The 23,729-nt window shown below is 58.8% G+C and overlaps 3 protein-coding genes across 9 annotated transcripts in view; 2 read left to right on the top strand and 1 right to left on the bottom strand.

Moving 5' to 3' along the window:
* The window catches only part of RNF121 (ring finger protein 121), a 75,290-nt gene extending 72,984 nt beyond the window's left edge, over positions 1–2,306 (top strand). The window contains exons 7-9 of the mRNA XM_065945987.1: positions 2–57; positions 691–792; positions 2,168–2,306. Of these exons, the coding sequence (XP_065802059.1) occupies positions 2–57; positions 691–792; positions 2,168–2,288 (279 nt within the window). The 3' untranslated portion in view covers positions 2,289–2,306. The remainder of the gene's footprint in view (position 1; positions 58–690; positions 793–2,167) is intronic.
* A 3,064-nt stretch (positions 2,307–5,370) lies between these two features.
* IL18BP (interleukin 18 binding protein) lies at positions 5,371–7,924 on the top strand. The gene is made up of 6 exons (XM_065944307.1): positions 5,371–5,510; positions 5,830–5,915; positions 6,256–6,456; positions 7,055–7,178; positions 7,257–7,404; positions 7,627–7,924. The coding sequence occupies exons 2-6, from the start codon at positions 5,888–5,890 to the stop codon at positions 7,708–7,710; spliced, it is 585 nt and encodes a 194-aa protein (XP_065800379.1). The 5' UTR covers positions 5,371–5,510; positions 5,830–5,887; the 3' UTR covers positions 7,711–7,924.
* A 274-nt stretch (positions 7,925–8,198) lies between these two features.
* The window catches only part of NUMA1 (nuclear mitotic apparatus protein 1), a 70,423-nt gene continuing 54,892 nt past the window's right edge, over positions 8,199–23,729 (bottom strand). For 5 of the 7 annotated variants that reach the window (XM_065944300.1, XM_065944303.1, XM_065944302.1 and 2 more), the window contains exons 10-26: positions 23,340–23,457; positions 23,145–23,262; positions 22,704–22,844; positions 21,259–21,381; positions 17,707–21,105; positions 17,227–17,268; positions 15,700–15,768; positions 14,282–14,392; positions 13,988–14,206; positions 13,717–13,874; positions 12,240–12,486; positions 11,061–11,289; positions 10,340–10,476; positions 9,822–9,998; positions 9,553–9,669; positions 9,240–9,455; positions 8,199–8,910 (exon numbers count right to left, since the gene is read on the bottom strand). In XM_065944300.1, the coding sequence (XP_065800372.1) occupies positions 8,899–8,910; positions 9,240–9,455; positions 9,553–9,669; positions 9,822–9,998; positions 10,340–10,476; positions 11,061–11,289; positions 12,240–12,486; positions 13,717–13,874; positions 13,988–14,206; positions 14,282–14,392; positions 15,700–15,768; positions 17,227–17,268; positions 17,707–21,105; positions 21,259–21,381; positions 22,704–22,844; positions 23,145–23,262; positions 23,340–23,457 (5,633 nt within the window). In that variant the 3' untranslated portion in view covers positions 8,199–8,898. The remainder of the gene's footprint in view (positions 8,911–9,239; positions 9,456–9,552; positions 9,670–9,821; positions 9,999–10,339; positions 10,477–11,060; positions 11,290–12,239; positions 12,487–13,716; positions 13,875–13,987; positions 14,207–14,281; positions 14,393–15,699; positions 15,769–17,226; positions 17,269–17,706; positions 21,106–21,258; positions 21,382–22,703; positions 22,845–23,144; positions 23,263–23,339; positions 23,458–23,729) is intronic. The other 2 variants (XM_065944304.1, XM_065944305.1) reach the window with 2 other exon arrangements.

Raw genomic sequence — 23,729 nt, 5'->3', positions numbered from 1 at the left:
GGATGTCAGTGAAGAGGGCATCATCGAGAACACATATAGGCTATCTTGCAATCACGTGTATCCTGCCTGGAGCTCCTGGGCTGCCTCTCTCACCACATGCACACTCCAGTCAGTGAGGGAGGGGACCGTCGTGACCCTGGGCATGCCATCCAGACCTTTGAAGGGAAGGGAGTCACATCTGGATGATGTCCTCTGATAGGGAAGCCAATCCCAGGGAGTGGAAACGGCTGCCTCCTTTGGTCTTTCTCACAGATGGGAGCCACTCTTGCGTAAACAGCATGTATAACCTGGCCAGGTCAGAAGGGAGCCTCAGCTACACTAGCTGCTGCAAGTTTGGGTCAGTCACCAAGGAGGAGTATCCTCTAACTGACTCCCTCAGTGTTGGAATCAGGTGCCCCAGAAGGGCACCTCTGACATTTACCACGTCCTTACTCGGCTCCCATCCTATGCCATGTGCTCTCCATTTTGCCCAGAGTGGCCCTGTAAGGCAGAGTTCATTAACCTCACTTCACGTATGAGGAAGCAGGGTCAGAAGTGTACATCAGCTTGGCCCAGATGATACAGCCGGTAAGAGGTGAAGCCAGGGTTTGAACCTCCCTCCAGAGCTAGGGCCTAGACACCGGGAAGCCCGTCCTGGGGCTGGAGTGCCATCCTAGCTGCCCACCCTTTCCCTTGACCCGTGGCACTCAGATTCCATGAGTTCTGCATCCGCGGCTGGTGCATCGTGGGAAAGAAGCAGACGTGTCCCTACTGCAAAGAGAAGGTGGACCTCAAGAGGATGTTCAGCAACCCGTATCCTTTCTGGGGTCTCATTGGGAGTGGGCAGTGGTGAGAAAGTACTGGCATGCATTCAGGTGAGTCTTGGGGTGCTCCTCCTGCCCCCAGTCTGGTACCTGCCCACCAGTCCATTTGGCTTGTGGTCTAGGGAGGTGGGTAGGATGTGGGGCAGGACCAACAACTCAGCTTCTCCTCACCATTCAGGATCCCTCAAGGGTAGATGGGTGGTGAGAGCAGCTTCCTCCTCCTGCCTGCTTACAGTGCACCTGGTGGCACTGTGCCAGGTGCTTTCCTTCTCTGCGCTCACTCAGTTCTCTAGAGCCTGTGACCTGGGTAATGGTATCCGCATGTTACCAGTGAAACAGTTTCAAGGATGACTAACCTTCTCACGGTGACACAACTAACGTGCGATGCCTCACCTGTGACAGGCGGGGCTGGAGACCAGGCCTGTCTCCTCCACTTTGAACACAGGACCTGTGCTGCTCTCAGCTGCCCCTGCCCCATTTCCCCTGGATCCCAGTTGCCCTTTCTCTCTGCATGGGGGTTTCCTGGCCCCTGGATACTAGCTGGGCTTTGGAGGGCCATGGTGTTCCTCTTTATGGTTCCTTGCTTGGTGCTTTTGGAGTCTAGTTCAGTAACTCCATGGTCAAGCTGAGGGTCAGGGCTTCTCTTTGTTCTCAGTACTGGGCTGGACTGTGGTTCCTGATGCCCTCAGAGGGACTCCCCACAGTCTTGTGAGGTCTGTGCTTCCGCGGAGCTGGATTCCCAGGCACCCTCTCCAGTGTCTTTCCCGGCAGTGGACTGTAAAGTGGAGAGAAGGGATTCCTCTCCAGGGCCGCTTGGCCTCAGTAGGGCCCCCATGTTCAATGCCCTTGGATGGGGCTCCTTGGAGCCTCTCTACCAGGAGTTATCCCCTGTTACCAGCCTCTTGCTCTGCCCCTGTATGCCTCTGTCCCCACACTCAACCCCTTCCTTGACCTAGAAAACTTCCCATTTGGGACAAGAACCTTCAGGTTACCTTATCTCTTTCCCCATCTTCCCGAAGAAATCTACAGCAGTCTCAGGCTCGCTGACAGTTCCAGCTTAGAGAGGGGTTCACGCAGAGCCCTCTCTGTATATCGGCCATGGAGAGCTTTATTTCACCACTCCACCCTCTACCTTATCTGTCCGGTCCTCTGCACTGATCCCCTCTGCCCCACTTCCCCCATTCTCTGGTTTCAGCCCTGTGTTCCAACACAGAGAGGTTGGGTGGGGCTTTCTAGAAAGCACCTTTCTTTGTAGGCTGATTTCTGTGAAGCATCTGGAATGTGTAGGCAGACCCTCTCACCCATCCCCTAGGCCAGCCTCAGCAGCTCGAACATGTAGCCTCTTTTCTTTAACGCACTGACAGCTGGGAGAGGCCTCATGTCATGTACGGGCAACTGCTGGACTGGCTTCGGTACTTGGTAGCGTGGCAGCCTGTCATCATTGGCCTGGTGCAAGGCATCAACTATATTCTGGGCCTGGAATAGTCAGGAAGAAGAACATCCACCCACCATGGACCTCAGGGCACTCTCCTCCCTGCCCTCCAAGACCTCCTGGGTGGGAAAGACTCAGAGGGGCACTGGGCCACTCAGGACTCCACCGGCTGTGTCTGGGCTGGGGAGGGAGGTGATGGAGAGCCAGCCAGTGGGGCTGTCAGCAGTGGGGGCTTTTTAAAAGAAAACTATTTTGATGAATATATTTAAAAACCTTTTTTATTGTGGAGCTTAGGAATTGCCCCAATTCCTCCAGGCCTCACCTCCCTGCCTGAGCAGGGCAGGAGAGCCACAACATTTTTGATGTAAAGGAGCCATCTTACTTCTGGCTGTGAGCCCCAGGCCCTGCCCCCCTCTTCCTTCCATGCGTGGGGCTCGGTCCTGGTTCACTCAGTGAGGAAGGGCCAGAGAACTGTGGCCGGTGCCACTGAAGAGCACTAGGGGTGAATTGTCCTTCCTCCCGGTTAAGACCATGGGCAGGCCGTCCCTGCTCGGGGGCCATGGGCTGGTGGAGGCAAGTGAAACCCTGTCATGGCTTTTCCAGTGAGGGAAGCCCTGACCTCGGAATTCCCTGAGAATTTGTTGGGGAACCTGCCCCTAAGCAGGGCTTACTCAGTCAGGAACAGAGACCATCTATACAGAGCAGTGATTGAGGGCCACTTGTGCAAGCTGACGCTCTGCCCAGAAGTGGTGACATGTGCCGAACACCACTGCCACATCACTTCCTTCCCTGCAAGCCCGAGTGAGCGTGTGTGTCTGTGTGTCTGCGGTGGAGGGACTGATAGACGTGAGACTTCTTCCTGTAGTCACACGTTCTTCCCTTGAAGCTGCCAGGGGATTCCCAGCTCAAGGAATATCCTCATGTCAGCCCCGTCATCCCTGGGTTCTGCCTGGGCCCAGCAGCACGAGTGCTGGGGTGGCTGGGAAGAGGGTCAGGGCCAGGTGAGTATGGTGTCTGAAAAGGGGTTTCAGGTAGGCCCCAGCTCTGGTCCTAGGGGTTTTGAAGGAAGTAGGAAGGCAAATTTGGACTTTCCACGCTGGGTTCCTAGGGAATATGGCCCTTCAGGTGCAGAAGGAACCAAGCAGGATCTTGTCGTCTGTTCTTAATAAAGCTCCGTGAGCTGGGTTGGAAAGCTGAACATCCATCTTGCTTTTCTTCTTCCCACCTCTTTCCCTGTGGTCCCCAGGCCTGCCTGGCCTCTGCTGCCTTTTTGCTCTTCCCATTTGAGAGCTGAGTCCTGCAAGTGGTGGGTCCTGTCCAGCGTCCCTGAGTGAGATGGCCTGCTGGGCTTCCGTCCTCTCACAGAAGGGGCCCTGGTGCATCACGGGGTGACTGTCCTCACGACCTGAGGCCCGTGCCCTGGCTGCAACCACCCCTCTCCCTGTCACTCTCTTACCCAGCTGTGGCTTGCCCAACGTGCCGCTCATGCCCATGGGCCCGTCTTCAGTGGATTGGGGCCTGGGGTCATCCTTTTACTTTTGTCCCTCCTTCCCCCACATTAGGGCTTCCCTAATGTGGCTCAGCGGTAAAGAATTCACCTGCAGTGCAGGAAATGTGGGTTCAATCCCCGGGTTGGGGAGATCACCTGGAGAAGGAAATGGCAACCCACTTCAGTTTTCTTGCCTGGAGAATTCCATGGACAGAGGAGCCTGGTGGGCTACAGTCCAGGGGGTCACAAAGTCAGACATGACTTAGTGAATAAACACCACCACCCCCCCCCCACATCAGGTCATGTGAGGAGCCAAGGCCAGGCTCTCCAAGGCTCTCTCTCCATCCTTCAACAGTCGTGAGTACCATGACCTCCCAACAGCCCAACTCTGGCCTTATTTACACTCACAGGTAAGAGTCCTGTCTCTTCTCCCTCACATCCCCACCCTCTTCCCCAGAGGACTGGGCCTCAGAAGCCCCAACAGTCTTGCCTCCTGACCTCCCTGCTGGAGACACTGGTGCTCCTAGGGAGGAACTTCTCTGTGTCTTGCAGCCCAGAAGCTCCTGGGCAGGCGGTGGGGGAGGGACTGAGATGTGAGCTGGAGCCCTGGAGAAGAGGAGTTGACTTTTAGTCTCTAACATCTAAATTGGAAATGTATGGTTTTTACACACACACAACACACTTGAGATTGCAGCCATGTTCCTGACGATTCTTCCAAACCTCATTCCATCTCTTGCCCTCCCTGGCTCTGTCTCCAGGACCCCATCCTCCTGATCCCAGACACTCAGGTCTGGTCCTTCATACCTGCTCCGTGGATCACCAGCCCCTGGTCTCTCTGCCCCTGAGGCCACATGTGTGACCCTGACTTCTGTAGCTCTGTTGTTGCTCCAGCCAGTGCTGGATGTACCCACTCTTCCCTGGAAAGCACCCTCTCCTCCCCATAGGGCCAGTGCTCCAGCTCGTGTTCCAGGCTTGTCTGAGAGGTTCCTGTGGAGGCCGGGATGTGTAGCTCCCACGGTGGGGCTCACGTGGGGCCAGACAGAGCCGAACTGAGCTGGGGACCTGCAAAAGGGGCGGCTTCCAGAAAACAGGGCTCTTTAGGGCTTCTTGGGAGCCAGGCAGGGGGAGACTAGACTTCCTGATGAGCTTAGATCTCTAGCTCTGGCCAAGGAGCTGGGATGACAGAAGTGAGAAGGGTTCATGGGGATGAGGGGCGGGTGTTGGGTGGAAGGAGTGGGGAGCCTGAGAGAGGCCAAGATGTGGATGGGCTGGTGTGAGTCTGAAATGGTCCACTTGATCCAACTTTGGGTCCCCAGTGCCTCAGACAGTTGTCCCCTTGAATATTGTGTGACTGAAGGAAGAAACACGACTTTTCTGTTCACATAGAAGGGCAGAGTTTTGGGATGGAAGAATTCATTTGTGAGAGACTTTCATTAGTTCATGGCCCTTGTGCTTGGAGGGTGAGGCTGAGGATGGTTGAAGACCCCAGGCTGATACCACCTGAAGAGCAGGGGACCTGGGAGTGAGTGAGAAGGTTCCCAGCTGCGGTGAGCTCCAGCTTAGCAGAAGGCGCGACGTGCAGGGACCTTCGGGACTGGGTGCAGACTGCTCTGGAGTGCATGTGTCTGCTGGTGGCCAGAGTCTGCTTTAGATCCCCTGCTTAAATAAAAGTGAAAGTAAAATAGAAGGGGGAGGCAGTGCTTTCCCAGAAGGATTTCACTATCTATCCTGCCCTTCCCAGAACAGCTCTGGCAGCGGAGTGAATTTTTCCTCCCTTTGTGACTAGGTAAGTCCCTGGTCCTCTTTGGGCCTCAGTTTCCATCCTGTAATGAAGCATTTGATTGCACTAGTGATGAGTATAATGTTGATGGTAGGAAGAGCTAGGGTGGGGATCTGCCGACTTTGTTTCTAGGGGCTGGAAGAGCCTGTGCTTGATGCCAGTCCTCCAGGAGTTGTCAGTTGGGACAGGTGGACGGGGCAGAGTGGACAGTGCCTGGCAGCCCCCTGAAAACTCAGACGTAGGAAGGGGCTGTGGAGCCGTACTACTTGTGCCTGGAATCTGTAGGAGAAGCCGTTTGTCACGGTTGCCTCCCCCGCCTCCCTAGAGAGGAAGTTGTCACAGATATATAGAGCGAGGCACGGCAGCTCCTGACACAGTTCATCATGACCGTGAGACACAACTGGATTCCAGGTGGGCCCTGGGGCTGTGCATGTACGGGTGGAGGGGGTGGGGTGCGGCCTGAGACCAGAGAGGAGCCTGACCCCAGGTGGGTCCCCTCAGCTGCTGTACTGTGACTTTCAGCCTCTGGATGCTGCGTTCTGGCTCCATTCCAGGGTCTCCCTGTGCTCCATTCAGAGACCCAAGAGCCAGGGCTAGAGGGGTTCTTCTGTCCCACCCGTTCACAGCAGAGCCAAGAATCTGCCAGACTTAATCCTGGCAGCAGCTCCGTCTCCAAGTAAGAGCAGAGCTAGGATGCCGAGCAGTCCCAGGAGGTCAGACCGCTGCTGACCTCTGACTGTCCTCTCCTCAGACCCTAGCCCTCTTGGGGCCCTGCTCCTCTGTGCCCACGTCATCTCCCACCTGGCCGGAGCCACACCTGTGCCTCAGGCCACCACAGCTGCCTCACCTGGGATGGCAAAGGATCCCTGCTCCTCGCGGCCCCCAGTGCTCCCAGCAGCTAAGCAGTGCCCAGCGTTGACAGTGACCTGGCCAGCAGTGGAAGTCTCACTGAGTAAGGAGTTATTCTAATGGGATGGGAGGGCGCAGTGGTCTGAGGGCGGGCTGAGGGCACAGTGGCACCAAGGGTGGGTTACCCTCTGAGCATGCACCCTCCAACCTTCTGCCACGTAGCCTGTCACCAACCAAGCAGCTCGGTTGAGCAGTGGGCATTCTCCCTCTCCCACCCAGCATCGCAAGTTGGTGCAGGGCTCAGCTCACAGCTCCCAAGATGCTGTCACGTGGGATGGAGACGCTTCAGAAGAACAGAGGACTTCCAGAGCCCTGACTGAGGTGGCTCCAAGCCCAGCCCTTCCTCCCAGGGCCCACTTGCCCTCTGGCCTTCTGTTGAGTGACTGTCTACTGTGCTGCCTCCTTGGCCAGAGCTCCTAGAGTCACTGAAGCTGGGTGCTAGAACCCCTGGGGCATTCTGAAGAAACAAGCTCAGGAGTCAAGGACCCAGATGAGGGACCCATCCCCAGATTCCTCTTGCTCAGCCTTCTCCTTGGACTTCCCATTCCAGATTCCTGAATCATGGGGCAGGGCGGGCAGACCATGGCGGAGGTGGGAGGGTCTGCTCTGCAGAAGGACTAACAGCCACATGTGCTCCCTAGATGGAACGCTGACATTGTCCTGTACCGCCTGCAGCCGCTTCCCCCACTTCAACATCCTCTACTGGCTGGGCAACGGCTCCTTCATCGAGCACCTCCCAGGCCGGCTGCGGGAGGGCAGCACCAGGTGAGGGCGTGGTGGTGAGGCTGACTGGGGGGAGGCCACCTGCTGCGGTCCTCTCAGCCTTTCCTTCCTCTGCTCCAGGCGAGAGTACAGGGGCAAGTGGACCCAGCTGTGGAGGCCGTTGGTGCTGGAGGAGCTGAGCCCTGCCCTGCGAGATACCAACTTCTCCTGTGTTCTTATGGATCCTGGGCAGACTGTCCAGCGTCACCTTGTCCTGGCCCAGCTCTGGGTGAGGAACCCAAGGGAGGGCGTCCGGGACATAAGGAGCCCTGCTTCAGTGTAGAAAGGAAAGGGTGGGCTCTGCCTACAGCAGCCTCTAGCTGACGTCCACTGATTGCCTGAGCCTGAGGTGGCAACTAAAAGGACCAGGCAGGACTCAGGCAGGAGCGACATGGCCTAGGGGGAAGTTCTTCCCACCTTGGCCCTGATCCTGTTTGCTTCACTTCCCCAGGCTGGGCCGAAGACAAGTGTGCCCCCTGCCACAGGAAGCCCCGCCCTCCAGCCAGGCCCCTCTGCCGTACCATCCCGACAGTGAACCCAAGCTCCACCGCCACCTGGTTGAAACACCACCTCTTTATTGAGGTCCAGGCCACAGTTTGCATCAATTTAATGTATTTGTTGCCTCTGTGGGCTCCTGGGTTGTGGGCAGAGGCTGCTTCTGACCCACAGCTGTATCTCTGTCACCCCAGCAAGGCCCAAGGGGGGCATTTATAAACCATCTTCAATGGCAGCATCTGACGTGTGTCCAGTCACTTATTTAGGCCGTCGTTCCACCACAGAACACAGCTCGTGCGAAGAGGGAGTATGGAATGAGAGAAGATGCCACTCTGAAGCTGAAGACAAAACCAGATTCAGGGACCCAGGCCCTCACAAGAGGCCAGCCCGTAACGCTCCTCAGGAGCAGAGGTCAGAAACAGAGTGGAAGATCCTGTGGCCTCAGAAAGGCTAGGAGAAGGGATTTGAGAGAAAGTAGGTGGTCTGGAGTTTCCCTGCTTCCCCCACACAGATCAAGGCATCTCGGCATTCAAGGGAGAAAAAATAGACTTTATTTACAAGTAATAACATTTAGAAAAAAAGATCCATCTCTGGCCCTTAAAAACCTTCCCATCACTCCAAATCCCACCCCAGCGCAAATCTGGGGAGGGTGGGCGATGGGAGCTGCCACTGAGGGCTGCCCCCTACCCCCCCGAGGTGCAGGGCCCTTCTCCTGGAAAAGAGCATCCCTTGGGCACCTGGGTCCTTGGGTAGATGGGTACACCTGGGGGTGGGGTGCTCCCACTGGGCCACTGCCCAGTCCTGGACTTCAAGAGCAAGGGCCCTTGCAAGGCCCAGCGGCCAGGAGCAGCAGGGACCAGGGCCTGCTCCTCCAATGGTCCCTTCTAGATCCAGAGGCTGGGAGGACTGGCCAGGCCCAACGACCCAGCCACACAAAGCCAGCCTCAAATCTGGTTACGATGGAGAAGTGACTTTACTCTAGGAAAACATCAGGAGGCAAGGAGGGAGAGGACCCAGACTGCCCAGGCTCTGGGCCACCCTTGAGGACACACCTGTTCACCTGGGGATGGGCCAAGTCCCGGCCAGGGTGTGGGCAGGCATCACTGTCTCTAGGATTTTGGCCACTGTTGGCCTGGGAGCTGAGAGAAGGCACTGAAAGGGACAGGAGGAGGACCAGGCGAGGGCAGCATCAGGAACACAGGTGGGGCCACTCACTGGTACTGGCTCTTCAGTGCTTTGCCTGGAAGAGACGGAGACAGCTGCTCAGTGCCAGCCTGCGCCCCCTCCTGCTCCCACACGCCCAGACTAGGGTGGTCCCCTTGCTGCAGCCCTGGACCCATCTACTGCAGGTTTGCAGGGGCTGAGCAGCTCTGGGTGTTTTATCCTCTGCTTTCCTCGATGAGGAGCAGCTAACCAGAGGGGAGCGAGCACCTGCTCTCAGCCCTCGCCCTCCAGGGGCCTACTCGGCCTGCCTAGGAGGAGCCCCAGGGTGGTTGGATGGAGGTCACCCGTGCTCCTCACTGGGTTTCTAGGAGCCGAACCCTCCCCCTTCCCTGTCAGTGCCCACACCTTGCCCTTGGCCCGGGGGGTGGCGGCAGCGATGGCGGCAGCAGTGGCGGCGCTGGCTGTGGTGGTGGCGATGCGCGGAGAGCGGCGGGTCCCGCTGCGGGGGTTGGGCGAGGCTTTGGAGGGGGCTTTCTTCGAGGCTGCCTTCCGCAGAAGGCTGTTCCCAAGCTTCTTGGGTGTGTTGAGGATGCTGAAGGCCATAGACTGGCGGCGGTCAGCCTGTTGGGAAGGGCTGTCAGACCGGGCCACCACTGGCCGCACAGCTGCTCTCGGCCTGCCTGGGCCCCTCCAGGTTCTCCCTCAGCCCCTGGCTCACCTGTTTAACCGCAGCTGGAGCTGCCTTCTTCTGGGCCTCAGCAGTGCTCTGTCTGCGCCCTTCATGTCGGTCCCGGGGGGTCATGGGGCGCGGAAAACAGGTGGTGGCCTTCTTTGACTATGGGGAAGAGAATGGTTAGGCTGAGAGCACAAGAGACAAGTGGACTGTGTCCAGCCAGCACCTGCCTCCCTCCTGCACCAGGAGACTCCCCGCTAATAGACTCAAAAACGTGGCGGCCACCAGAGGTGACAAAAGTCCAAGTCACCCACCTCGGGTGTGCCGGGACCCTGGTGGGTCTCTGAGGAAACCCGCTTGCGCTGCTGCCGTGTGGTGATGCCGGCGCCCTCAGCTATCTGGGTTGGCTGCATGCTGGCTCGGCGCAGGGTCTCCCGGGGGTCGCCGGTTTTTATCTCCTCATCTGTGATGGCAGGCAGGCTCAGGGAAGGCTGTGTGGGGTAGAAGCGGTCGGTGGACCTGAGCTGTTTGGAGATGGAGCAGGACTGCCCTAGAACTCCTCACTGGCCGGGCATCTGGAGCCTTCCTGTTGCAAACGGCTCCCCTCCTGTTGTCTTCCTGCCCATGTCCTGCACCACAGCCTCAGAAGCCATCCCTGGAAACCTCTGCGAATTCCTGCCCTCCACAGAACCTCCTCCCGAGTTCCTCCCTGTCCGCTAGTTGACCAGAAGCAGGCCCCTCTCCTCGGCAGGCCGGGAAACTGGGGAGGGATGTCCAGGAGGAAGAGGGAAGCCAGCAGGGGCGGGTCCCTGGCAGGGGCCCCAGAGCTCACCCTGGACTCCAGAGGGTAGCAGGTCTTCAGGTGCGGTGGGCATACTCTGTTGCGCTGCTGCAGCTCTGCAATGCGGTTCCAGTCATCCAGCTGTTCGGGCTCGTCCTGGCAGGTGCCCACATAGAAGCTGTTCCTGCCTGTGGGGTGGGGGCGGGCAGGGAGACAGCAACAAGCAGGGCTACAAGGCCGGCACAAGAGGGTGGAGGCAGCACCCCGCCGGCCTTGGTGCCACCACTCCTGTCCTCCTGGCCCTTGAACTGCAGCACCCCAGGGTCTGCTCTGTCCATGCTGCGGCTATGGGCACGTGGCTCACAACCATCTCCTCCCTGGGGACTGGCTCCCTGCCTCCTCCCTGGGGTCCCATGCAGAGGTTGTGACACCAGAAGAAACTAATGGAAGGCCAGGAATCCATACCCAAAGCACTCCCTGAAGGCAAGAGCCTCAGAAAGGAATCTGAGGATAGATCCCTGGCAGTCTGGCCCCCCGGCAGTCCCTCCCCACCTGAGAAGGGGCCCAGGAGCGCTCCTGGGTGGGGAATCCCGGCCCCACGTGAAGCATTTGGCTGAGAATGACGTCAGCCTTACTGCCCAGCACAGCCCCTGGGTGAACAGCAGGCAGGGAGGAGACAGGGGTGGGTGCTGGATCGTGGCTTGTCCTTTGGCCGTGTCAGGATCTGTCCAGTTTCATGTTCGGGGGTGTCAGTCCCCCACAGTCCCCTCACCTGGAGGGGCCCCACTGGACATCCCAGCCTGGGAACGGCGGGTGGAGCTGCGAGTGGTGGGCCGGTAGCCAGGCAGGCTGAGCAGAGTGGAGTTGCCATCGTCGGGAGAGCCCAGGCGGGCTAGAGACTGCGTAGAGGAGGCGGCTCTCGGGCCGGCCTGGGAAGCAGGGGCTGACTGTGTGCTATAGAAGGAGGAGTTGGCACTGTCTGGATCCTCCACATCCAGCTTCTGGAAGAGAGGACACATCTGCTGCAGTGGGGGTAGGCCCTGACATTCTGGGACATCCCTGGTGCTCACCAGCTAAGACTGAACCCAGTGCAGGGGGGTTCGATCCCTCCTTAGGGAACTAGATCCCACTTGCTACAACTAAGACCCCCCCGCCAAGCATAGCCAAATACATCAACATTAAAAAAAAAAACGCCTCCCATTTCCTTTCCCAAAGCGCCTCAGATCCCATGGCTGCCCGTGTCCACACTGCTTTGCACGGGGTCTTCAGCTGCCCGTCTGCAAGAAATGGGCCTTGTTAATCCCACACAAGGTGCTGAGGCTGTCAGGACTCCTGTCCATTGTTCTGTTGAGTCTATTAACAATGCTCTGAGGGAGGCTGAGCCAAGTGCCTCAGGCTATCTTAGAAGTGAGGTACAGAGGTGTGAAAGGACTGGCCTGAGGGTCACAGAGCTGGGGCTTGGACCCCGTGTCTCCTGAGCGCATCAGGCTTGTCCCACAGGTCCCTCTGACCAAGCGCACCAGGGGATCATCTTTTAGAACTTCAGTTTTTTGGTAGCTGAAGTGCTCCTCTCCTCCCTTTCCCAAACTCCTTGGGATGTGGAAACAAGGACCAGAGCCCCAGGCAGGCAGGCAGCCCCCTGGGGAGCACAACTATCTGTCACCCCAAGCGCAGGCTGGGCGGCTTCTCAGCGTTGTCCCCTTGAGCCTGCACAGGGTCGCTATTGTACACAGCACGGCGGCCTGTCAGGGGACAGGCAGCCGAGGCCAGCCCGGCCCCTTTCTACAGGAGGCCAAAGCAAGTCACCGCTCTGCTGCTCTTGTCCATGGGTGTGGACCAGTCAGCCCTGCCCCTCGGAGGCGGTTTTGGAGACCTGATGGAGAGAGGCCCTGGAGAGGAAGCGAGCAGTGCTGTCCTACAGCCGCACTCCCAGCAGCCGGACCTTGCTGACCTTGGTCATGGTGATGTTGATGATCTGTGTGGTGCGCCGACGAGCGGAGCGGGTCTTCCGGCTTGAGTCCAGGGAGATGTCCCCCAGGGAGTCCAGGCTGCTCTCCAGGGGGGCCTGACCCCGAGCAGGGATGGGTGTGAAGTAGAGGCTCTCCAGGGATTCCACTTTGGGGGGCAGACGCTGGGAGATGGGGGAGGCTGGCTCTCCGGGGATGCTGGTGCCATCCGGCTGGGTGCGAGGCAACTTGCTGTGGAGAAAAAGCTGCTGAGGCGCCATTCCTGGGACTACACCGCATTTTGTCCATCCCTTTGTTCCAGTGACACTTATTACAAGACCACCAGGTCAAGCACCCGACCCTCTGATTTTTCGGAGGTACCAAGAAGAGTCCTTGACTGGGGCCCTGCCTTCCATTCTCTCCGTCATTGGTGAGCCCACCCACCCCATGGTGCCCTGAGCTCAATACAGGCAACTCCCAGACCCTGCTCTCCAGACCCTCCCAGACACAGCCCCAGACTGCCCTCTGGACTCCACAATGACGTGTCCCAAACTAAGTCCACTGTCTGTTCCTCCTCCTCATTTCCTATTACAGCCAACACGAAGCTGGGGGGAGCAACCTCCAGCCAGCCTCCATCTCTTCCCTTTCCTGCCAAACCCAAGAGCCCTCCAACCACACCCCACTCCTCTCCTTCCCTGTCTGCCTCGCCCCTCTCACCTCGACTACAGCAGCCTCTGAGAGAGACACGCTGGTGACAATCAAGGACTCAAGCCAGGCTGCCTGGGGTCAAGCCTAGCCCTGCCACTGTGGGACCCCGGGCTGCCCCAGTTTCCTCTGTGAAAGGAGATAATCATAGACTCTACCTCAGAGAGTTGTTATGGGATAAATGAATTCATATTTCTCACGTGTATGTAACAGTATCTCTGGCACATGTAAGCATTTAACATAAAAATACATTTATTATTCTCATTAAAGTCTCAGTTTTCCCTATCAGGATAGATAGGCTAAGATGCAAAACTGAGTGCAAAACTGACCATGTGCTCAACTGCAAACCCTTCTGAGGCCCCTCAGTGCCTTTAGGATCAGGTCTAAACGCCAGCCTCCTTCAGTGGGGAGTCCAGCCTGCCCTCAGGGGCCTGGGCCCAAGCCCTCCCGACTTCACTGTCCAGCCAGGCTCCTTCTCGGCCTTTACTGTTATCACTCTTCTCTTTCCATGGGACACACACCTACAGTTTCTTTCAAGACTCAAGAGCAGGAGTGACAGCCTCCATGAAGCCTCTTCTGACCACTCATTTCTTCTCACTCCCACTATGCTACATACAAGCATCTGGCCTAATACCTCTAATACGTCATTCTCCTCTAAGAACAAGCTTCCAGAGGGCAACGGGTTCCCATCTTCCTCTCTCACAGCCCCAGTGCCCAGGAGACTGCCTGATCACACTGCGCGGACAACAGACTGGGGGAGGAAGGGTGCCCCCTGACCTGGTGACAGAGAGTGGGGTCCCCTCCTCGCAGCTCAGATCCAGGCTGTCAATACTCAAGTCCAGCTGAGGCTTAGCCTGGGGCTCCCGGCTCTTCAAGGCGTCAGTCGCCACCTGGAACTTGCCCAGGTCCCGAAGCTGCTGGTCGGCATGGGCAACCTGGGAATGGGGGCGGAGGGAGGGTGAAGGCAGGCCTCCGCAGGGTGGCTGAGAGGAGGGCACCGGAGGCCAGTGTGCGGGAGGTGAGGGAGTCAGCGCAGCCAGAGCCTCACCTGTGCCTCCAGGCTGCGCACCTGGGTCGTGAGATGGCGGCAGGCCTGCTCGGCCTCCTTGGTCTTCAGCCCGGCCTGCTGCAGCTCCCGGCCCAGCCGATCCACTTCTGCCCGCAGCCCTTTGTTCTCCATCTGCAGCTGTTCCAGGCCCCGCAGCTGCTCCTGCAGCTCTTGGTTCTGCTGCTTCTTGGCATCATAATGAGTCTTGGCCTTCTCCATCTGGGTTGGCGGAAGGGTGGGTGGGTGATGGGTCAGAGAAGTGGGGGGCAACGGGGCTGGGGCCGGGCTCCTCACCTGTAGTTTGTAGTGCTCAGCTGCCTGTTCCTTCTGGCTCAGCTGGGCCTTCAGCTCACTCAGCTGGGCCTGGAGGCGCTGGACCTCCTGCTGGCTCTCACCGCCCTGGGCCTGGAAAGACGAGAGAAGCTGATGGCCGCTGGTCTCTTTGCCCCACCCAAATCCACTGGCCCCTAGCCTCCTAGGCTCCACAGTGTTTTCAGATTCCTGCATTCCTGTTGCAGATTCTCTGAGGACACACAAGAGGCCTTTGGGCCCCTCCCAACTCCAGCCTAAGCATCACGCACCCCTCAGAGTTCAGCTGCTGTAGGAGCTTTTCCTGTCCAGACAGTGCCCTTTCTGGAAGAGTTCTGGCAGCCTGCCTTCACCTTGACACCAGGCACAAGCTAGTTCACCCTCCCTCCATGAGGACAATCTCCCGGGGAGGAAAGGCACTGACCCCCAGGAATACCAGGGATCTAGGCACATGGCGTGTATACTCTTTGAGGACACGAGAACTCACTTCTCCTCAAAACCACTCTGGGAACTAGCTTTAGGTCCACTTCACAGATGAAGACACTGAGTTCAGAGACGAAAAGCACGCTGGTCACGGGGACTAAACAGCAGAGGAAGATTTGAGCCTCTGCCCACCTGACTCCAAAGCCGGTGTGGGCTCAGTTATGCTGCGGACACCGCCTCCCAGACAGACCGCAGACTCCTTGGGCGCTGGACCTCTGGCAGCCTCTCTGTCCACGCGCAGTTTGCACCAGCAAGTGCTAAGTCTGTGGCAGGCACTGGACAGGGCCAACCAGCCTTACCTCCTCATCTCCCGGCCCCTGAGAGGAGTGGACTCAGCCTGTTTATCAACGTGACCGTGACATGGTGTGGAGTACATGGCAGTGAGCTGGGCGAACAGCTCCGAGCTCCCACCAACCCCTGTGACCCTCCTGGGGCCACTGGGGCCAAGTTCCTTTGCCCTTAACTAAAAGCTGTGAAGCCTAGAGTTGTAAAAAAGCAAATGTTAAACCAAAGAAGGTGATACCATGGAAAGTAAGAATATTAAGTTGCACTGTAGTACTAAATGTCACTAACACTCACTCCCTAAGATTAAACAGCACAACCCAGCCGAAGCTTCTGCAGTGCTAAGTGTTCTGATCCGCCCTGTCCAGTACGGGAGCCACTAGCCACACATGGCTACTGAGCTGTGGAAACGTGGCTAGCGCGACTGAGAAACAGAAGTTTTTATTTAAATAACCACACATGGCTAGTGGCTACTGCAACAGATAGTGAAGGTCTGCGGGTTGGGAGCCACTCTGGTCACCTTCCCTCAGGAGCTCGCAGAGGCACAGGCGGGGCTCCTGAGGCTGCCAGGCCCAGGGTGCCTTCCCTCCCTGCTCCCCTGAGCCGATGGAGGGCAGGCCCATCCCCTGCTGTCCCACCTTCAGCTTCTGCTGCTGCGCCTTGCTGGCTTGCTCATGGTCAGCTAGCTTCTTGTTCAGTTCTTCCACCTGGGGCAGGGAGGCAAGAGGAGACAGACTCAGGGGGCCTTCCGCTGAAGGTCCAGACAAATTATGGGGTTTCCCCAGGCCAGTCCCCAGTGTCCCTGTAAGAAACTCAGGGCCGCCTCTGGCCTCCAGTTAGGGAATGGCCTGCCGCCCTGGCTGGTGGGCAGGGCCTGAGTGAGGTGACCCAATGCAAGTGCTGTCAGAGCCACCTGCCCGTGCTTGCCTCCACCCCCTGCCTCAGAGACAGACGTAGCAGAGTCACTCGGGAGCTGACACCCCACTACAGCCTACCGCCGCCGTTCCCAGCCCCAACCTTCCCACGGCGGGACAGGAACAGGGAACCCAGTCTACAACACCAGCAGACACACTCAATGACTACCCACCCCCACTCCCACCCAAGAAACTGCCAGAGCAAAAGCCCAACTGCTCAGACCTCTCCCCAGTATCCACAGGCCATTAGGGCTGGCGCCAGCAGTGTGGTGGCTGTGATTAGCACGGGTCAGGCGGCTGGGAAGACGAGAGCAGGGCAGCACACGTATTCCACACGTATTCCACACCCACCCCACCCCCACAGAGAGGAAGGGCTCGGGGAGGAAGGGGACTAGAGGGCGCATGGCAGCCACAGACGCTCCTGGCTCCCCCGGGCTTTCTGGGAGCTCAAGCACGATCAGTGAAGGCAAAAGGCGGGAGCTCCATTGCTAACTGTTTGCTCTTCCATCTGACCTTCCCCATCATCTCAGGCTCCCTGGAGGAGGGGATGGGAGGAGAGGAGGGCCCACCTCCTCAGCAGGCCCCAGATGATGGGGTAGGAAAGGGGGTGGAGGAAGGGGGCGCCCATTAAATGCCAGTTTGATAGCTTTGATGTCTAGGGCAGCACAGAGACCCTGGTAAGGGTGAGGCAGGCAGACCTCACCTCCTCTCAACCTTGGCCTTCCTGCTCCCAGACATCTCTATCTTATGCTGGGGGTTAAAAACCCCAGAGGGTGATGGGCAGGCGTCCTGAGCTCACGACCCTGCTAATCTGTGGGGACCGCCTGGCACATCACCTTTCTGGTTTCTGCAGGAAAGAAGGGAGCTGTGCTATACCAGGCCTGTGGCCAAACTGCAACAAGTCCCCACAGCTAAGTACCCAAACTTGGAGTAGGACTTGGAGGTCTGGGAGTCCCGAGGGCAGGCTGTCTCTGGATCTGGTACGGGAAAGACGAAGCCTGCCTTACCCGTCGTCCCTGACAGATGATGGGAGTACAGACGGGTGGAGAGGCCGACCTGGGATGGGTGGGGCGAGGCCTGAGAGGGCCCAGCACACCGCACTCCGGGATGGCCTGGGTTCCACGGCGTGACCCTGCCCCTTCACAAACAGTTCACAACAGGAGCCCACGGAGGCAAGCTGCAGCCGGGGTCATGCACCGAGACCAGTCACCGCTTAAGCAGCCAGCATTTATCGAGGACCTCAGGCATTACCTGCTTAGTCTGCTCGCTCTGAAATAACTCTAGCTGCTCCACCTGCGCATGGGGGAGCAACGGAGACAGCGTGAGATGGGGGCCCAAAAGGCACCTGCCCTGCTCCCAGGCTGACTTCACCGAGGCTCTGATCTGCCCCCAAGGAACCAGATGTCTAGTAGCCTCTTTAAACGCCATCTTGGCTCATTCGAGGCCCCGGTGGCTCTTGGGGCCTCCACTCTAAGTGTGCCTCCTCATGACTGGGTGCCTCAAGGGGTTGATGGCTTTCACAGCCTGCCTCACCAGAGACAGAGCCTTCAGGGAAGGGGAGGCTACTGAGAGTTTCTGTAGGCCAGCAGGGGCCAGAGATGACCTGCACTAGCAGCCACCTCTCCTCCTGCCACCCAGACACTCTGGAATCACGTGGGGATTGGAGGCCGGGGAATGTTAGAGGGACGATGTCCCTGCCTCTCCAGGGGTGAGGCTGAGCCAGGGCCTCACCTGGGCAGTGAGTTTCTGCCTCTCCTCCTGGAAACGCTGCCTCTCCTCCAGGACCTTGGCCTTGGCACCCTCGTACTTGGCGGTCATCACTTCCAGCTCCCGGGCAGTGCTCTGCGCTTCCCGCTGCATCTCGGCCAGACGGGTCTCAGCGTCTGCACGCACAGCTGCCAGCTCCTGGCTGTACTTCTCGCGAGCCTGGTCCAGCTCCACTTCCAGAAACTGCCGGCCGAGGCTGGCCCGCTCGCCCAGCCCACGGTTCTCCTCCGCCAGCAGGCCGTGAGCCTTCTTCAGCATGCTCAGCTGCTCTGCGTAGCTGGCCTTTTCCGCTCGCAGCTGCTGGGCCACGCGCTCCTGATCTGCCACCTTCTGCCGCAGAGGCAGCAGCTCCCCGAGCTCGCGCTGGGCCCGCAGCAGCTCTGCCCGCAGCCCACCAGCCGCCTGCTTGCTCTGCTCCAGCTCCTCCCGGTGGCGCTTCTCGGCAGCGGCCTGCTCAGCCTGCAGCTGCTGGCACAGGTGCTTGACGGGCAGCAGCTCGCTCGCCAGGGCCTGCGTGCTGGCGTGCTCCAGCTGCAGGGCCGAGAGGGCCTGCTCCTTCTGGAAGAACTTCTCCTGCCAGGCCTTTAACTCTTGGCCCAGCTCCTCTGCTCGCTCCGCCTGTGAGGCCAGCTCCTGCCGCAGGCTCTCAGAAGCCACCCGCTGCTTCTCAGCCTCCTCCCGGAGGGTCTGGACCTCCTCACGCAGAGCAGAGCTGCGCTCCGCAGCCCTGGCGCTGCTGCTGGCGGTCTCCGCCTGGAGCAGGCGCAGCCGCTCTTCCAGCTTCTGACTCTTCTCCGACTCGGCGACCACCAGCCGCTTCAGCTCCTTGCTCTCGCCCTCCTTCTCCAGCACTTGGCGGTTCAGGATGGAGACCTCCTCCTCCAAGCTGCTGATGAGGCTGTTTTTCCTCTCGGCCTCCTGCTGACCCCGGGCCACCTGGGCCTTCCACTCGTCCTCAGCCTTGCCGTGCTCCTGGGCCTTGGCACGGAGGGTGGCCAACTCCCTCTGGGTTGAGGCTAAGGCGTCCTGACTGCTCCCCAGCTCCTGGGCCTTCTGCTCTAACTGGCCCCGCAGAGTCTTCAGAGTACCAGCCTGCTCTGCGTGGGCGGCACGCTCAGACTCAAGGCTGTGCTCCAGGCTGGAGGCCTTCTCCTGGTACTCTCGGGCCTGCTGTTCCAGCCGGCTCACCTCTACCTGCAGAGCCTGCAGTTCAGAGCCTTCTGGCTCAGTCTTTCCAGTAGCCTCGGACTGGGTTCGCGATCCAGAAGCGTCTTCTCGGCTGGCTGTCCCGAGAGACTGTGGGCGCCCCTCCTCTTTCTTGGCCAGCTGTTCTTTCAGTCGCTCCACGGTTTGCTGAAGCTCCTTCAGCGCTGCCCCTTGGGCTGCCTCCTGCCCACGAAGCTTGGCCAGTTCCTGGTCCATCCCTTCCTTTTCCCTCAGGGCCTGGGCCAGTGCCTCCTGCAGGGCAGCGAACTCCACACGCTGCTCATTGAGTGCATTCTGCAGCCGCATCTCCAGCTCCGCCTTGGCGGCCTTCTCCAGGGCAAGGTCGGCTTGAGCCCGGCCCCGCTCCTGGGTCAGCCGCGCCACCTCCCTCTCCTGTTGCCCACGCTCCTCCTGCTGCTGCCCCTGGCTCTCCATCAGCGCGGCCCGCAGCCTCTCCAGCTCGCTGCCCATCTGCTCAGCCTCACGCTCCATAGCCTGCAGTGCTGCCTGCGTGCTGCAGAACGGGCGTCCCTGCTGCTCTTCCAGCCACTCCGACTCTCTGTCTCCTGCCCTGGGCGGCTCCTTGAGCAGCTCTGGAGAGGCCGTCTCCGGCTGCTCACCCGCCTTGCGCACCAAGGCCTCCAGGCGGGCCACCTCCTTGCTGGTGGCCGCCATCTTTTCCTGCAGGGTGGCCAGGTCAGTGGCGAGCTGCTGGGCCCTGCCCTCCTTCTCCTGGACCTGCTGCCGGGCCCTGGCCAGGCTGGCGTGGAGCTGAGCCAGCTCGTCCTGCTGCCGGCTGATCTGGAGCTCACTGTGGGCCTCGATCCCCACCACCTTCTCCTTGGCCTCCTGCAGCTCCTGGCGGGCCTTCTCACATTCCTCCTTCAGGGTCATCAGCTGTTCCTGGAACATGGCGCCGTACTGCGCCTCTTCCTGCTGGCTGTCCTCGTACCGCTCACGCCAGGTGGCCACCTCCTTGGCCAGCTGCTCACACTCACTCTCGGCCTCGCGCTGGGAGGCGACAGCCTCGGCCAGCTCCTGCCGCAGGGCTTCTGTCTTGGCCTGATGGGCCTCCCCAATCTGCTGTAACCGGGCCTCCAGCCCCTTGCGTCCAGCTCTCTCTTCTTCCAGCTCCTTCTGTCCCTGCTCATGCTGCTCCACCAGGTTCTGCGTCTCCGCCTCCAACCTGCAGATGCACCGCTGCTGCTCGGCCAGGGTGTCTGCGACCCTGCGCTTCTCCTCTTCCAGGTTGCCTGTGGTGGCCTTCAAGGACTCCTCCAGAGCCCGGACCTGCTCCTGGAGCTGGGCCTTCTCCTGGGCCACACCTTCCCACTCGGTTGCTTTCTGCTGCTCAGACCTCAACTGGGCCTTCAGCTCTGCCACCTGGACCTGCGCCTCACTCTGCTCCTGGCGGGCTGCCTCAACATGGGCACGGAGTTCCTCCACCTTCTGGCTCAGCTCTGCCTTCTCCTGCTGGGTCTGTGTCAGCAAGGCCTGGGCACCATCCTGGGCTTCATGGGTGGCCTGCAGCTGCTCTTGCAGGACCTCCAACTTGGCAGCCTTCTCCTTCTCCACTGCTCCCAGCTGCTGGAGGGCCGAGTCTCTCTCCCGGAGAGCAGCCTCCCGCTCCTCGGCCGCAGCAGCCAGTTGCTGGGCCTGATCTCTCCGGGTGGCCTCCTTCTCTGCAGCGGCCTCTTCCAGCTGCCGCTCCTTCCGCTCCAGGCTGCTGCTCAGCTGCTCCACCTGCTGGCGGAGGCCCTGGGCGGCCTCTTCCTGCTGCCGGAGGGTCTGTGTGAGCTGTGCCTGCTCCGTCTGGGCCTGCTGCTTCAGGCTGGCCAGTTCCCCATCCCGCTGCTGCACGGTAGTGTTGAGGGTGTCCAGCTCAGAGGTCAGTGTGGCCACCTGGGCGGACAGCCGGGCCACCTGAGCCTGAGAAGCCTGCTCCAGCTCCTCCTTGGCCTGGCCGAGGCTGGACAGGGAGCCCTGCAGCTCAGCAATTAGGCCGGCCAGCTGCTGCTTTTCTTCTTCGAAGTGGCCCCGCTCGGCGAGCAGCTTGGCTTCCCGCTGGCCCCGCTCGGTCTCCAGTGCCGCCACCCTGGCTTGAAGCTGGGTGTTGTCTGCAGCGAGGGTGGCTGCCTCTTGCTTGAGGGTTTCCAGCTGGTGAAATAAAGAGACAAACAAGGATCAGCACGACTCCTCGATGCCCTCTGCTCCTCTGGGGATTGAGAACCACCAGGAACCTGAACATGGAGTACACGGGACAGCAGCCACCCCAGCCCACAGGTGTCACCGCTGCCCCTGAGTCCCTACCTGCAAGACGTCGCCCAGCACCTCACCCTTCTCCTGGGGTGGGTTCTCCCGCAGTTGGGCCAAGTGTTCTTCCAGCTGTGAAAGCTTTCCCTGAAGGATTTCGTTCTTCTCTTCAAGGCATTTCTGGGAGTAAATGACAGCCCCAGGTTAACAGAAATGAAACAGGTACCAGCTTGCCACACAAGCCCTCATGAGCATCAACAAAATGTTATTATCCCATTACCCTGATGCTGAGAGGGACTGGGGGCAGGAGGAGAAGGGGACAACAGAAGATGAGATGGCTGGATGGCATCACCGACTCGATGGGCATGAGTTTGAGTAAACTCCGGGAGTTGGTGATGAACAGGGAGGCGTGGCGTGCTGCGATTCATGGGATCACAAAGAATCGGACACGACTGAGTAACTGAACTGAACTGAACCCTGTTACCAAGATCTCCTCTGGCCCTGACCTGGGGGAAAACTGGCAGAAACCAATGGAGACCTGACTTTCCAGCCCCAGTCCCAGGGCTGAATTAAGTTGGGTGACCTGCTCATTTCTTCTCCAAGGCTGAGTTTACTTAAAATTTCCTCACTCTATACCCTTCCTCAGTCATGTCTTGGCTCTCAGGAGTATCCAAACACTCATCAGCTTAAAAATATCCTGACTGTCCAAACACCAACGGCAGGAACAGCCACAGCACCCCCTGGTCCCCTGCCCCTCTTCACCCCACTGTTCACTAAGCAACTACAATGGGCCAGGGCCTGTCTGAATCTACCCAACAGATTGGGAGGTAGAGACTACCATCCCTATTGTTTTTACAGAGTAAAAGTCCAAAGCTGACGAGTTCAGTGCCTTGTCTGGGGGCTACATGGTTACTAATACGTGGCAGAGCTGGGTTCTTAATAGCAACAATAATCTCAGCAACTTCACTTCGTATCAGACAATGTGTGTTCAGTGCTCTATCTGCATTATCTTACAACAGATGATAAGATGATAATTCTTTTTCCCATTTTAGGGAAAAGATGCTTAGAAAGAAGTCAAGTAACTTGTCCAAGAGCCACACCTGTAAACAGCAGAGACAGGACATACAGGTGTACTGAACGGAAGCCCATTACAGCACACTATTAAGCCTTGAAGAGTAGTCAGCATAATTCCCAAAGGTCCCACAGTGAAAAAGTGAAGTCGCTCAGTCGTGTCCGACTCTTTGTGACCCCATGAACTGTAGCCTACCAGGCTTCTCTGTCCAAGGGATTTTCCAGGCAAGAATACTGGAGTGGGTTGCCATTTCCTTCTCCAGGGGATCTTCCCAACCCAGGGATAGAACCCAGGTCTCCTGCATTGTAGGCAGACGCTTTACCGTCTGAGCCACCAGGGAAGTCCAGAGGACCCATAAAGTGGGAAACGGTATTCAGCTTTCAGCATGTGGTCAAGACCGTGGCCCTGACTTCCCGAAGCAGAGGGCTACCTTGTCCTGCAGGGCTGTGCTGAGCTCCTTCTCCAGATGCGCCTGCTTCTCCATCCACTCCTGAGTGGCCCTGCTGTGCTCTTCTGTCAGTTCATTGAGGGCCCCCTGGAGTTGCTGCAGGTGACTGGCAAACTCCCGCAGCTGAGACAGACAAGAGGGAACCCCCATCACCCGGGTCAAAACTGCCAGAACCACTGCTGTCTGCCTGCTGAACTCCAGGGTCTGGATGGCTCCTGTTATCCTTCCAGCCCTCCTCAAGCCAAACGCAACTAATCACACCTCTAACACAGGACTACTAATCAAAATTTACGGCCACTAGCCAGTCCCTGGCAGTAGCCAATTAAGGAAGGAGGACATTCTCCTCAACCGCCTGGGGGAATTGTCCAGACCAACTCAGTCATACCGGGCTACCAGGTGCAGACCAGAAACCCTAACTCTCACCTTAAAGGAAAGGTCCCCATTCTCCTCAGAAAGCTGGTTAATTCTGCGATCCATCTGGCTCTTCTCTGTCTTCAGGTCCTGGCACTGCTTCAGAGTTTCGTGGAGCCGTACAGTGAGGCTGCGAGGGAGGGGGGCGGTGAGGAAAGAGCACAGGGCCGCTGCGCTGGGTGCAGAAGGACAGCAGGAGAACCATACCTCTCGTTCTTGCCACGCAGCTCCTCCAGCTCCCTGGGTTCCAGCGGACTGGCCGCCTGCTTCTCGTTGAGCTGAGCGAGGCGGTCAATGCGCTGCTGCATCATGGCTATCTGCGCATCTGCCCCGGAGGAGAGGAGAGGACTCAGCCCAGGACGAGGGGAGGAGCAAGGAGGGAGGAGGGAGGGGGCAGCTGGTCCAGGGAAAGAAGGAGCGGGGGACGTGGATAGCACCAGCTTCTAGGGGGTCAGCCAATGGGCCCAGGGATGAGCTCAGCTCCCAGGCCAGCAGAGGAGACGACACAGGAGGCAGAAGGGTCACACCTCAGACAAGTCCAGCACCTTCCTAGATGAAAATCCCAAATGCTGCCCATCCACACACATCCGCCAGCGA

This window comes from Muntiacus reevesi, chromosome 9 (genome assembly GCF_963930625.1).
Source record: "Muntiacus reevesi chromosome 9, mMunRee1.1, whole genome shotgun sequence".
In the NCBI taxonomy this organism is placed as follows: Eukaryota; Metazoa; Chordata; class Mammalia; order Artiodactyla; family Cervidae; genus Muntiacus; species Muntiacus reevesi.
This window is presented reverse-complemented; position numbering and strand designations above follow the sequence as displayed.

Bases quoted from the DNA above. Each gene is read 5' to 3' on its own strand.
- IL18BP (XM_065944307.1), top strand. From the start codon at position 5,888: ATGACCGTGAGACACAACTGGATTCCAG. The intron at 6,457-7,054 runs GTAAGGAGTTAT...TGTGCTCCCTAG, and splicing joins AGCAGTGGAAGTCTCACTGA to ATGGAACGCTGACATTGTCC. The intron at 7,405-7,626 runs GTGAGGAACCCA...TCACTTCCCCAG, and splicing joins TTGTCCTGGCCCAGCTCTGG to GCTGGGCCGAAGACAAGTGT.